At 37.9% G+C, this 15,058-nt stretch overlaps 1 protein-coding gene across 3 annotated transcripts in view; it reads left to right on the top strand.

Moving 5' to 3' along the window:
- The window catches only part of LOC140155479 (uncharacterized), a 36,684-nt gene extending 21,873 nt beyond the window's left edge, over positions 1 to 14,811 (top strand). For all 3 annotated transcript variants that reach the window (XM_072178344.1, XM_072178343.1, XM_072178345.1), the window contains 9 exons: positions 140 to 183; positions 1,322 to 1,477; positions 2,307 to 2,419; positions 5,712 to 5,935; positions 7,382 to 7,458; positions 9,084 to 9,171; positions 10,793 to 10,825; positions 11,459 to 11,583; positions 13,650 to 14,811. In XM_072178344.1, coding sequence (XP_072034445.1) covers positions 140 to 183; positions 1,322 to 1,477; positions 2,307 to 2,419; positions 5,712 to 5,935; positions 7,382 to 7,458; positions 9,084 to 9,171; positions 10,793 to 10,825; positions 11,459 to 11,583; positions 13,650 to 13,732 — 943 coding nt within the window. In that variant the 3' untranslated portion in view covers positions 13,733 to 14,811. The remainder of the gene's footprint in view (positions 1 to 139; positions 184 to 1,321; positions 1,478 to 2,306; positions 2,420 to 5,711; positions 5,936 to 7,381; positions 7,459 to 9,083; positions 9,172 to 10,792; positions 10,826 to 11,458; positions 11,584 to 13,649) is intronic.
- The last annotated feature ends 247 nt before the right edge of the window (positions 14,812 to 15,058 follow it).

Below are 15,058 nucleotides of genomic sequence, written 5' to 3'. Positions count from 1 at the left end.
ATATTTTGGTTGAATATCTCAAAAATGATGATTGGCGACATCCGGGCTCAGTTGTGGCGAGGAGTCACATATAGTTATGTTTCTCTCACCACTGAGCGCTAATAAATACATGCTGTCTATTTAATTTTCTCTTCCATAGGATGCCAACTTCTGGTGATGAGAATTATCATGCGGATGGTGAAGGTAAGAACCTACTTTCTCCTGAAATATATTTTTATATATATATATAACATTTGGTCAAAGCCATGCAAAACCCCATAGTGCTCAGAGGCTACTAAATTATAGGGATGCCAACCGAATATGACGCGACAGGGATATGGTAAGAGGTCCAATTTTAGAAGCAGGAGGAAAACCGGAGCACCTGGTGTTCTTTTTGATAAAACAAATACTGCTTTTATATTGAGGTTCTTGTTACAACTATGGGTCCAAGGTGAGATCTATATACATTTGTATGCATAGTTTTAACCAGAACCTCAAATAAAAGCAGTATTTTAGAGTTGGGTTAGATTTAAGGTTGGGATTGAGAGATTATAGCTAGGGTTAGGAATATCATCATGGTTGTAAGTGCTGATCAATGTGCGAAATTTATTTGCTTGTCGTTTTCCCTCTTTGTAGCTCAATCGATAAGGTGTTTAAACTACAGTCCAACCTCTCTTATCCGGCCATGATGGGACCAAGCATTGTCCGGATAAGTGAAAAATCCGGATAAGTGACTTACATGTAATTCTGTATTGGAAGTTCCAAGGACTGAAATTGTGACAACAAAAGATTGTGCTAATATGGGATAATAGCACTAAAAGATGGCTTTAGAATGCTTTGTGCAATATAGATGTCATTCTAAGCATTCAGAGCATGGAATTAAGGTGTTAAATCATCAAAAACATGTTTTCATCTGAAAATTTCACAGCCGGATAACAGAGAGATCCATATAAAAGAGGTCTGGATAAGAGAGGTTGGACTGTAGTGCAAAAGGTTGCGGGTTCAAACCAGTGGTTTAGTATGCTCTTGTGGAAAACTTGAGTCAGCTTGATATTCTCCTGAACAAGGAACTTACTGCTAATTGTCTTCTTGTAACCGGTATGAAACTCAGGGAGCTGATCCTGGCAGTGTAGGTCAATTGTGCAATGTCTAGGGTCTGCGATCGTAAGCTGCCCAGTCTCAGAGTTGTTTATGTGGTTTATGGAATGATATGGGGCTGTTATAGTACGGTTGTGGTCAGCGACGACCTATAACGCGTGCTGAGGCTTGTGGATCAACATCTAGGCGTTGTGCCTGTGCGTAGCGCACTATAAATCAATGTGCTTTTTATTTTTATTTCTAGCCATGTCAGTAGACATGATGCTAGCAGCAGAAGATATCATTACTGGTGATAAACAAGCTGATGAAGAAGAAGAGACTCAGCAGCAACAGCAACAAGCCTCTCAGGTGACAGTGTTACCAAGCCAACCTGTGGAAAGACTATTTATGGAAAGAAAGAGTGAGTAGAGGGGCACCTTGACATATGTGACACAATCTGGTCCAAGGGGGCCAAAGGCAGCAACTTGAGATAAAGCCAAAAATATGGAGTAAAAAACAATAAAATACATAAGAAAATACACGTCACAAAACCTCGTAACTTTAGAACCAGGTACGCTAGACCTTTGGTGTTTTCAGAATATGATAGCCCAATGTTACACGTGGCCTGTATTGCATACTGAATGGGCATAACGTGATGTGCATGGTGAATGCTTTTAAAAACGATATATTTCTTGGCTTTACTTTTACTGCATAATATTGTAATGCAATAGGGGTTACATAACATGCATGTATGCGATAATTACTTTCAAATGTTGCAATAGTTGTGCAATGTGAAATTTGTGCCATTTGTAGACTGTCACTATGAAGTGAAGTCCATAGTAATGTCTAGTGATGGGGTTTTAGTGGCCTGTTTGGAGTGCCCAACATGAAGCACAGCTGTTATGATTAAGAATCTTTATATCTCTCAGAATGTAATGCTGGTTTTATACTTTCTGCCACTTGCTGCTGAGCCACATGACGCTTCATCTTACCACTTGCACTTTTTGCAAGCAGAGCAGAACACTGCTGAGCGGTAGCAGCATGACTATGAAAGCTAATGTTGAATATAACTCCTAGCGATCTGCCACTTCTGGCAAAGCAGTGGAGTGATTCATATATTGGCTTGCCGCTGGTCGCCATTAGTATATGGTGTGACTGCACGGTGAAGCCAAATCGTCGTCAAAGCGGTGAGCGGCAGGAAAGTATGAAACAAGTATAAGACAATTGTGTGTATTTAATGCTCCTTGCAGGTGGTTTCACAAGTGAAGACAAAGGTAGATTAGCTAAGAGAAGAGAGAAAGAGCAACAAAGACAGCAGCAACCAGAAGTTGAGTCAGACATCACCACAACACAAGCTGCAGTGGTAGGTTTTCATAGCATAAGATAATACAATTTGAAACAAAATGTTGATAAAACCGGTATGATTAAAGTTTAAAACTTTTTATCCAAACACAAGAAAGTTATTCCTACATGTACCTGTCAGACTGAGACTGTGGTCTAAGTTCAGAAAATGTACAATGTGGATGTGGTTTGAAACTTCTGATTTCGAAGAACTTGGTCTTTTATATGCTCCAGAAAGCGTGTTTTCAAGGAGCATTCTGTCTCCCCTATGTAAGTTACCTTACATTGGCCGCATGTAGTTTGGCCTTGGCAGGGAATACAGGAACAGTAGTTTTGTCTGTCTTGTGCAGACACAAGAATTTGTCTCAGTGTTCAGGTATGTTTTGAACTGACTCTGTAAAGTGCTGAAAGGCCTGCTTAGAGGAAAGTTCCGAGCGGTAGGAATAACTTTCTTTTTTAACTTTAAACATTGAATATACAAACTTAGATGAACTTTCATGAACGAATGCCGGTATGAGATTGACAGACTGCCGTATCTGGATTTGTCTCTTTGTATTAAATTCATGTTACGTATGAATTCTCTTGAATTAGTGAATCGGGGATCAGCCGTGAGGCACTGAGCTGCACTGTTAACTAGCCCTTTATGCCGCCCTTATTCACTCACTTATCACGCCGATCACCATTAAATAATTAGATATGCTGCCCTCTGTCTTTAAAGCATAGAGAATTCACAAAGAGATTCAGATTCAGCGGACTCATACTAATGCTAGCATTATTTGCATGCCTATATTATTGCATATGAACCGCTTCCATCTACTCAATCTGATTAGGGATCTGATCCTGTCAACCCCCTTCTCTCTTATACTACAGCCAGCCAATCACCATGGCCGGCATTGCGTGACTACTGCATACAAACCGCTGTATATCACTGTGCTGCTATATACGGTTTATTTCTTAGTCACATACCATCGACTCAATTGTTCTAATCCTTTTATAGGCGACATATTTAGATGGGTTCTCTCAGTCAAGAAATTTGAACCGCCTCAACAGAGAGTCGTGTGGAAGTTAAAGTCATTCATATGTAAATGAGGCAATATGGATTGGGTATACACATGTAACAAATTATGATGAACATGTGACCTTTGTTATCTCTGTACATGATTGGATGACTACTCATAAATATTCATGTTTAGCTATCAACGTCTCATTATTTTCTATGTTTGGCATAACCTCTGCAAAGATTTACCGCATTCAGGGAAATTTTCTACAGGTTCATCAAGACTTTATCATTAGCTATCTAGAACCCACACCTATGGAAGGCCATTATCGCCATAATATCATAACATACACAGCACTATGCAGTATACACTATGTGGTTTTGGGTAGACTAAATGATATATAGGGCACTATGTAATGATATTAATAGGGGAATATCAGAAAGTGCAGCCATATCTTAGAGCTACAAAATGTATGTGAAATTCACCATGAATTGTTGAACATGGCCTAAACTAATGTCTTTTTCTGCATATTTTGGGCAAAGATCGAATAGGCTGCACAATTAGCCATCAGAACCACAATCCAAGTTTCCAATGTTGAGACAGAGGAGCCAACAATTTCGTCATGAGAGTTGATTACCACTTAGGGGTTTTCTTTAATGCACAAATAGTTCACACTTTGCGTACCCCTTCAAATTTAAAAGTCCAACGCTTAAAAAATCTTGAAAACGTATCCCATGTACCGTATTCATTTCATTGCTCCTATAAGCACCCACCCAGTGACAATAAGCAAACTGATATCAGTTTATTAACTGCACATGCAAATCTGAATCATGGTCTGAAACATATGAAACACTGATGATGGTAGATGAATATTTTGGGTTTGTGAAGATTATCATTCATCCAGGTAGTAAACAATGTAATATTTTGAACTGCAATCTAGGCAACTGGACTAGAACTGTCCAAGTGTGTATAGACGGCCGAGTCTCTACAACCAGTGCTGGCTCGTCTATGTTGGTACATGCATTTTGCAAGCGTTTGTTTTGTCTCACCAATATTTTGGGCCTTTTTTACATCTTGTTGGTCTAAACAATGTAAAATATAAGCGCCCACTCAAAATGATTTTGTGAAGCGCCCTGGGCGGTTAGTGGAAAGAATACGGTATTCCATCATTTGATATAGAAATACCTGATATTTTTGTCTTGGTGTGATTTGATTTGAGACAAATATCTAGAGGGTGGTATGGGAGTGTAGTTACTAAGAGTAGTTACTAATGAAAAATTGCAGAAGGGAAATTTATGACCTCAACCTCACCGCCCCCCCTCTTTTTTAAAAAGATTCTAGAGCACCCTGGTGAAAAAAATTGGGTCAACAATTCAGTGAAATTGAAACACACATTAAAAAATTGAATATACTCAGTAAAATGCTTAAAGAAAACCCTGCCACTTAGTAGTTTGCTCTACTTTAACGGTTGTGACACTAGCCTGTTGAAAAGCTGAGAAGAAGACATATACTTTGTCTTTGTTTCCAAAACTTGTACGCATACATGTAGCAATTCATTTAGTCCTAAAAAAAGGTGATGGTTCAAATTTCTTAACGAAACAGATTATTTGATGAAGTATGATCTCCTGAGCATTTTTACACCTTTGTCATCAAAATTGGCCAAAAAATGAGTTGTTGGCGGCCAAACAAGTATTTAGAGGGGGGGTCTGTTGGAGGGTCTGAAAATCAACAAACATATGTGTACATCCCAAAAGGATGCACTTGTCGGCTGCTACATGTGTCTCATTTCACATAATAACTATGAATAAATACCAGACTCATCTCAAGTGGAGGTCACTTCAAATCATCCCCAAGTCACACGGTTAAGAAATGTATTATGTTCTCTGTATTCCTAAACCATGTGACTTGATTTGAAGTGACCTCCACATGAGATGAGTCTGGTATTTATTCCTAGCTACTTTGTGAAATGAGACACATGTAGCAGCCGAAAAGTGCATCGTTTTGATATGGATGTACACATTATGCCTGATTCTTGAGCAGGTACCACCTATGATTATCTTGCTTGATGGTGTACTTACGGATGTATTTTAGTTGTATTTACAGCTAAAAAATCATGTTCCATGTGGTTCCATGAGCACCACCATCTTGAATTTGAAGCCGGAAGTGAGTGATTCTTCCTAAATTTGCCGCCGATTTTCAAGCTTTTTTCACTGAAAATTCACTTATAATAAATGCCTCCCTTTTGGAAATTTGCAACGCCTCATTTGGTTTATTACAATTTATAACCTAATGTAATGATATTCTGTTTCTTTTCAGTCAACACACAGAACTTTTCTGACATTCGGTCTGTTCTGCCATGGTCTTCTAGCTGGTTTTGCACTTTGGCAGTGTGTTATAGTGTACATGTTAAGCGATCCCATCCCTCTGTCAGATAAGACAGGTGATCAGCAATTCTTAGAGCAATATAGTCGCATGGGGCAACCGGCACTGTCTATGTACTACTTTCTACTTGCCATATGCACAGTTTCTGTATTTGATAGGTAAGTTTCTCACATTACAATAATAAACAGCACTTTAATACTATAGTATATTTCCAAAACCTGATTAAAGCACTTTACAAAAATACAAAATAGAATATTGGAAAACAAGCAAAAAGGCCTAATACAGCAGCAATCAGTACAGGTGAGTTTTTAGGTTACTCTTGAACAGGCCCGTACGCAGGATTTCATTTGGGGGAGGGGCGATTTTGTGAAAAGTGGACTTTCTTCCCAAAATGTGGACTTTTTTTGTCAAAAAAAGCGTAAAAAACCCGATTCTAAAATTTTGGGACTTTTTGTATACTTTTTTCAAATTGGGGGGGGCCCCCCTTCCTAACGTCTGGGCCTGCTCTTGAAACCATCTACAGTGGGGGAAACTCTGACGTTTAGAGGGATGGGAGCCTGAAAGACCTATCACCAATTAATCTACTGCTCATGGGTACAACTAGATGATTACGTCTTAGGGCCAAGCGTAAAGCCTCTCTGGTTGGGATATAGGTCTTCATACAATCAGACAGGTAGATTGGTGACAGGTCACTCAATTATAAAACTATTTTGAACATGATTCGTTTTTTTGATGGGAAGCCAGTGTGAGTCAGGTGGTGATGAAGGACTTGGAATACAATATGTGCAGCTCTGTTCTGTAAGCGCTGGAGACAAGCAATATCTGTAGATCTGCAACCAGGGCATTAGCGTAGTCTAATTTGGAGAGAGTTTCTTAATCGATATAACAGCTACTACGCCTCAGGGCATAGTCATGGTTTTGAGATCACCTTGGGCCTATAATTTTAACCATGCCCATCATAGCAGTCAATATTTGTATACTATTGGTAAGATAAAAACCATAAGACAAAATAGGACATTTTAAATGAATCTGTAATTTCTTTACTTATAGCTTCAACTTTGTCAATACTGCTGTTTTCCTATTTTTGCCCAATTTTTCATTTTAAAAATACCTAATGACAATGTTTATGACTTTTTTACACTCTCCCTGGAATCACTGAATGGGCCTTCTATTCTATAATGGAAGACAAAGAAGACTAGTTTGCGTCTGACGTCATCTGTCAATCAAACTCGAACACGGTTTGTTTACAAATGTCGTGATGATATGAGTTGCTGAACGTGGCGGTAAAACCGGGTGCCTTATTGTTAATTTTGCACCTTCAAACATACAAACCATCTCAAAAGTTAGGTCTTTATGTTAGGAAACTTTCTTTCACGAAGGCACCATGTCAACAATGCCTAGAAAAGTTGCTTTTTGCCTTGTAAAAGTACGTAATTTTTCGCCATGTTCTGCTATTCCTTTTCTCCGAGTGGCACCAGATAAATCGACCTTCCTTTTACGAGCTATTAACCAATCAAGGATCGTAGGGAATTTGATTGACAGTGACGTCAGACACAACCTAGTCTTTTTATCTTTGTCTTCAATTCTATATTATTGTCTTGCAGGTTTGATATAGCAAGACCAGACAGACAGTTCTTCCGAGGCTTATTAACATTCCAATCAGGAGCTGTATCAATACTAAGTAAGCAACCTGTATCGGGCTATTCCATTTAAAATCCACACTACCCCTGTGGAAGATTTAGCTAAAGTCTGCCACAGAGGGAGTATACATTTTGAATAGAATAGACAATTGGGTAACTTCCATTTGAAATACTCACTCCAGTTGTGGAAGATATAGGTAAAGCCATAATACAGGGGGAGTATGGGTTTCAAAATGATTAACTCTGACCAATTACATTTGAAAAACATACTCCCTCTGTGGAAGATATTTCCAAAATCTTCCACAGGGGTAGTGTGGATTTTAAATGGAATAGCCCATTATATTGTCAATCTCAAGTACTTTGAAATTTTGCGGAAACTAATTTATAGTTTTTGTTTACAAGTTTGGTCGTTTAAAAATATGTAAAATTATGGAAAAGTGGAATGGAGGCTTGATATTTGTTAATTATGGTATTTCAGTATGTACTTGTGGCCCTTGAACATGTTTAAAACAAAATTACGAAGAGGTTACATACATGTAGGAGATTTTGCTTTAAACATGTTCAGGGGCCAATGACACATGGGAGGTTTTCCCTGCCCAACGATATGAAATATTGATTGTGGCTTTCGAAATTTCATAAATAAAGGTCAAGTCACGGAAAAGCAATGGAATTTTTTTTCCAAAGAGAATGTGATAATTCGAAAACTTGAAAATGTGAAAGAGAGATTCGCACCCAGGGAGGCACTTGTATATCATGTTGTATATCACCCATATACAGGGCCCTTCAAAAAGTACCCAAAGCAAGTATTTTTCATTAGTTTAAAATAGACCCAAAGCCAATACTATATGCAGTAGTTGTCCTACCATAAACAAGTATTTTACTACTACATTGTATGAGTCATGATGAACACACCTAAAACTCCTGAAAAACTAATGAAAAAGCACACACCTTCTTTTCAACTGATTTTTCAGCTGAGTAACATCTGTGCAATTAAGGTACACTTTTTGATACCCTTAACGAGATACTCACATATCGCACCCAGCCATTAAAGAAAAGACCCTTTTTGCTTATTTTTTTGTACGCGGGTGATACAGGGTGTCCCTGAAAGAACTGTATCATCAGCAACTTAATTGTTTGGATATTTTAACGCCACAACTAAACATAACTAAATAACTGGTGTGGTTGAGGAATAAATCAGCTATTACATACTTTTTGAATTTTGACAATTGACCACATCGTTCGTGAAATACAAGAATTTCACAAAACTCCCTCATTTTCAAACCTTTCCACGGATTCAAATATCAATCGATGATCTGTATAAATCACTGCACATCATTAGCGCACAAGGCGTCTTTTGTCATCGACAGATATTTGACTCCATGGAACGGGCTAAAAATGAAGTAGTTTCGTAAAATTCCTTTATTTCAAAAACAGAGTGGTCAATTGTCAAAATTCAAAAACTATGTGATAGCTGATATATTCCTCAACCACATCAGCTATTTAGTTATGTTTGGTTCATGCGTTAAAATACGCAAAAAAAACAGTTTCCGATGATACAGTTCTTTCAGGACACCATGTATACAATATAAAAACATAGAGGGCAGTGTTTCAAGTCAGTAGCCTCTAATACGTCACTAATTGTGATCTTTTATTGTTTTCTCCTCAGTTTATCTTATATCACTGATCTTCTCAGTCAGCATAGCAGCCATTGATGATAAAATTAGTTTATATTTTAAAACACATCCAACATATTGGTGAGTATCTTATTACAACAGATCACCCTTGCTATATAAGGACTAAATTTATACTTTTACATCAAGGTTTAATTTTACATCAGGGTTCAACAGTTGCCAAACACTATAGTTTCAAGGTTTAATGTAGTGGAAGGAGGGCAGGGCTTTGATAAATGAGGGAAATTATGGGGTAAAATACAAGGTCAAAACAACTTTTTTAAAACAAGTGAAAGCCACATTTTTTCTTGGAAGTTTTTGTCTCAAAAAATAATTTTAAAATAATCAGAAAAGCAAGAAATGTACCTATATAAAATCAGCATCACTTCTGTCACATGAAAAGATGATCAGATTTCTATGTCCCCTGTGATTCCCACGAGGGGTCAAAGGTCATTATGGGGCCAAAATTAAAATTTTGTTCTTTCATGTTGTAATATACCTCAAACTGTTCCTCTCATTGCTAGGAATAAAAAAAAGTCAATTGTCATTCTGCACTAGAATGCTTAGTTCAGGAGTTATAGAATAAACTAGGTCAAATGTCAAATAACTCATGCACAGAGGCCAAATTTTCAAAATGCAATGATTTAATCGCAAATTGTCTCAAAGTACTTCTTTCGGTTCCACTAATGTAGGAACAGAAAATCCCAGACCCATAGCACCCTGTACTAACGTTGAATAAATGCAGAATTGCGTCATGCAGTAAAAAATACCAAACCCGCTTGAAAATGTTATGTAAACAGCAGTGAAAACAAGTGAAGTATGTCAAGCGCTTGTGTTGTGCGAAAGCTTCGGAGCTGGTATTACCTGTTTTCTGTCAAAAATAGCTATAAAACTGTGAATTTTGGAACAAAATAAAGCTTGTTTGATGGAATAAAAGGTATATTTGTACAAACAGTACTGTTAAAAACATGTTTTTAACCTTGTTGCGAAAGTATAATGTGATAAATTTTCGAGTCAGACATCAATTTTTCCTGGGGATTCGAGTAGTGATTTGGATTTTAGTGTGTTGTTTATATCATGCCTTTGTTCATTATATAGATATTTACTCTGCTATTCTGTTTTTCTTATCAAGTGTAATTGCTTTATAATGTTTTTAAATGTGTTTACTATAATTTGTATTGGTTGTATCTGCCTATTTGAATATGTACTTTTGTAGTTTTTGCATAATGTATTTGTAGGTTTAGTATCTCTGTTCAGCGCTTTGAGGCCTGGCATAATGTGCTATATAATTTGCTTTATTTATTTTATTTATTTATAAATTAGCAATTTAACCTTATATAGCTCGGGTGATCTAAAAGTCAGGACACCCCATGTTAACAAGGCGAAACATGTGTTTAGAGGATGTGCTAAATCAATAAAATGACCAAAAATCAGTATCAGAGGATGGTGTAAAATTGTGGTAAAATTAAGCTAAATTCTACTAAATCTAAGTAAATGAATGCAAATTTGGCTAATTGTTTGGTAATGTTCCCGACTCGTTCTGCTTGATTGTATCACATTTTTGTACTGGCTGCAGTTGTATATAACTTTTGAGATATGACAGTATGTGATGCTGATGGTGATATACAGCCATTGTAACACGCATTTTGTACGCATTTCATATTGTAGCATTATTTATTTATTATTATTGATTTCCCCTGTGCAGTGAGGAGGATTGTCCTAATGGTGGAACACTATGGTAAGTATATACATGTATTTGTTGTCAAATCATATTAAATGGTAATCTTGCACAAGACTGCTTCCTGTCCTCATTTGTCAATTGTCTGGTTTGACTACTGAGAAACTAACTTATGTGTTAAAAAGTGGCAGACTTTGCAACAAGATTCTTGATGCATTGTACAGTTGTGTCTAAAGTGATCTTTTGTCAGTGTTTGTTATTGAACACATATTTATGAAAAGTGCAAGTTTCATCAGCCTATAAACTGAAATGTAATTAAGATATAGATGATGTAATGCATAATTTACATACCCTAGAGGAACCTTAACATGGTGATGAAGTATTGAAGTGTAAGTATCATGAGCAGAATCAGTTTGATTGAACTTCACTACATCTTGTCCAATATTTTAAAACTCATAGCTCGAGCAATGATCATATTTAGAACCAGTATGAAAAATGCATTAAATGAGTTAAAACAAGCCTAATATTTGTTCAGTGGTTCTTAAGATAGCTCTTGATATTTTGAGAAAATATATAAAGACTTTTTTGAAGCCTATGGCTAACACACAGAGCATCACATTAGTTGTAGACACAAACATTGTATAATGACAGTCACAAACTGTAAATTGACAAGTTTTTGCTTGAAATTTTCAGGGAAGACACAGGTACTATAGCTCAACAATTAAAAATCTGGCGGATAATCAACCTAATTAGAGCCATCGGAGCGGTGCTGGGATGGCTGGTTTTATCACTTGCTCCTACCACTGACTTCACATCAGGTATGTAAGATATGTAAGAAACTAAGGTGCATTCAGGGTGTTAGTTAGCCACATGTCCACATGTCATTTTGGACAGGCAGTTTGCTCCTGGGACAGGCAAAATGAATGCCTGTGATGTATCAAATAAAGCTTGAATAAGTTCTGTGAACTCAAAACAAAGTCAGACTAATAAATGAAGGCTATATCAATAGCTTTTTGAACTGTCTGAACCACCAGAAGGAGTTCATGGCCTGGTTCATGTTTGATCAGTTTAAATTTTGGACTGGCAGTTTTGGTGAAAATGACGGGCCACTTGTTAAATCCTACCTAAGACCCTGGGTATTTTATTAGTGACCTATCTCTTGCATACAAACCTGCCAACAGGCATGCTACGATTGCTGAAGTGTGGTGGGGCTGAGAGAAGCATTTTTCTTTTGGGGGTCAGATTTTGTGAGCTATTCTTCGCTTCATCTGGAGTTTGGTAGTGATGTTATTGCTTTTACGGGTGTGCCACAAGAGTGCCAACAAACTTGTGCGGGATTAGGTTAGCCCAAATTGAAGACAAAAACTGCCCTTTTCAAAAGTCACAAAGTATGCGTATGCTTGTCACCAAAGTTGATTCATGGCTTGTTACTAATGGGAAAAATCCATGTGGTTGAGTGCAGTTTAAAATCCTCACCAAGTGAACATTGATGCTAATGTGTATCAATTCTTGATCATTCAACCATGCAAATCCCCTTCTTGGTGCAGCGTTCAGCACAGTGAGTTGCAAATTGACCAGTCCCATTCCTTTTCCCAATACACATTGCAGTTAACAAGCATAGGCCTATTTTGTGAATTTTGAAAAGGGCAGTTTTTGTCTTTAATTTGGGTTCATTCAGCCATGAAGTCATGGACATCTTTCATTTCCACACAAAACTTAGTAAACAGTCATTATTTCAAAGATAGTTTTATATTGGTACAAGGTTTTATTTTATGCTGTTAATGTTATGACAAAATTTTGAGAGGGGGACTTATTTCTTGTGATCAAGGGTGAAATTAAGCGGGAGACGGGAGCCGTTTGGCCCCCAGAAACTCTGCAATGGCCCCTGGTTCCATCTCATTTGTAGTTGACCAGGGGACACTTTTCTCACGACACTTGCCCCCTGGATAGTGAACCAAAAATATCAAGTTATAAAGCAAATAGTGCTTATTTAACCCATCCAGCATTATCAGCATATCTTTATTTTTATTGGCCCCTTGGTAATTGGAAGTGGCCCCTGGTTTCTTCAAATCTAGGGGCCACTTTTTTCTGCCGAAGTGGCCCCTGGTTCAAGCTCTATTATTTTCACCCTTGCTTGTGATGTGTTTATCTGCATATCCTGGTGTTCTTAATCTTTTGGCTCATTGATTAGACAATAACTACGCGCCATATGTTTTGAGGTCATTTTTTGATATAAAATTGGATCGGTTGAGCCCATATTTATTGGTCGAGCTATGAGTTTTAAAATATTGGACGAGACGTAGTCGAGTCCAATATTTTACAACTCATAGCGAGACCAATAAATATTACGTAAAGCATCAATTTTATCATTATTATGTTTTGGATCCAATATTATCACAACTTGGATCCATCAAAACATAATAATGTGTGAAATTGGATAGGTTTGTGTAAGGCTGAATGGCTGAGGTAATTTTCAAAGGGAGGGTGAGCTCCTGAAGAAAAGTACAAAAATACAGAGGCCCAACGCAAACTTCATGCATCTCATATATATTTTTTTAAAGCGCAGTGATTTATAGTGCGCTACGCACAGGCAGCAACGCCTGAACGTTGATCCACAAGCCTCAGCACACTTTACAGGTTGTCGCTAACCACTACGGCCCACATCATTGTTAAAACAACAAATCAGGGACTTGAGTTTTGTACGAGTTACGACAAGACAATTAGCAGTAAGTTCCTTGTCCAGGGGAATTTCAAGCTAACTCAATATTTCCACGAGAGCGTACTAGGCATCACCAGGGTTTGAACCCACAACCTCTCGCACCATAGTCGAACGCCTTATCGATTGAGCTAACTTGACTGTTACTATTTTTTGTCTTTGCTACAGAACATTTACATGATGCTGATGAGCCTTTATGGGATGAACAACAAGATTTAGAGTTGAACAATATGCACCACACCAGTCCTTGATCTTCCTGCTTTGATGAAGTAGGGGCTAAGTATAAACAACGAGAGTTAGTTGATGAACAATATGCACCACACCAGTCTTTGATCTTCCTGCATGGATGAAGTAGGGCCGAAGTATAACAACAAGAGTTAGATGATGAACAATATGCACCACACCAGTCCGTGATCATCCCTAAGTGGTCTTTGATGCTTTCCTTGAAAATCGTAGTCTTGTTGTTGGATTTAAAGTGCTGGAAGTGAGTTCCAGTCGTTGATTGTTCTAGGGTAAAAGGAAAACGTATTAACGTCCATGTTGACTTGTTGTTCTTGGTAACTGTTTGGATGGCTCCGTTTGTTTATCTTTGAGAAAAACAACTCTTTTGAAGCTTATAAAATAAAACAAATACATGTACTAGTATGTATTAGAATTATGAAAATTAAACTAAACTCCTCAACAAAAGTTAGGAAAGTTTTTTCAAGCATCTATATCTCAGATTATTTGTGACATGTTCATATCGTGTTGCATATCAATGGATAGCTACATTAGTCCCCTTTACAATGATACCACATTTGAAGCAATCACCTTTTTCACAGCTGAGTACACGTCTTGTGAATGTAATGGGGTCTCAAACAGAAAGTGCCAAATTGACCATTATTCTGTGCAGCAAGCTGCAATCCCATATCTTCACAATGTGGGACCTAATGCAATCCAACAAGATGACAACGCTCGCCCCCATAGAGCCCGGATAGTCAGAATATGGCAGTAGAGAGAATGGAATGGCTTGCCATCAGCCCAGACCTCAACCCGTCTGAACACTTGTGGGACAAGCTTGGTTGCGCTGTGCGTGCCAGAGTAGCCAGTGCAACCACATTGAATGACCTGCGACGAATCCTTGATGAAGAATGGAATGCTATCCCACAACAACAGTGGCGTAACTAGACATTTTCATTTGGGGGGCAAGCGGGGGCAAACATAATAAATGAGGGGGCAGGAATCGAGCACCTTTTGGGGACAAAAGAAGTGTATGGTACAAATGCGCGCGAAGGGCGCGAAATTTTTTGGCATATTGAAGCTAAACTGGTGACATATGGTAAAAAGTTGAATAAATGCTTGGCATAAAGCCAAGCATAAAAATTTCTGTTTTAAGGTTAAAATGACCAAATACGAGGTTAATTAATAACTCTCAGAAGTAGGCCTAACTTTAACTTTTTCATTTGGGGGGGCAAACAGGGGCAAGGGTTCAAAATGGGGGGCTCCAGCCCCCTGCCCCCAGCGTATTTTTGTAATAGATGCAATATCTAATCCTGCATATTATGACACCACATTGAATCCAATGTGACCTCAAGAAG

Source organism: Amphiura filiformis, chromosome 6 (genome assembly GCF_039555335.1).
Source record: "Amphiura filiformis chromosome 6, Afil_fr2py, whole genome shotgun sequence".
Classification (NCBI taxonomy): Eukaryota; Metazoa; Echinodermata; class Ophiuroidea; order Amphilepidida; family Amphiuridae; genus Amphiura; species Amphiura filiformis.
The sequence above is the reverse complement of the archived record's forward strand: the minus strand, read 5'-3'. Positions and strand labels throughout refer to the sequence as shown.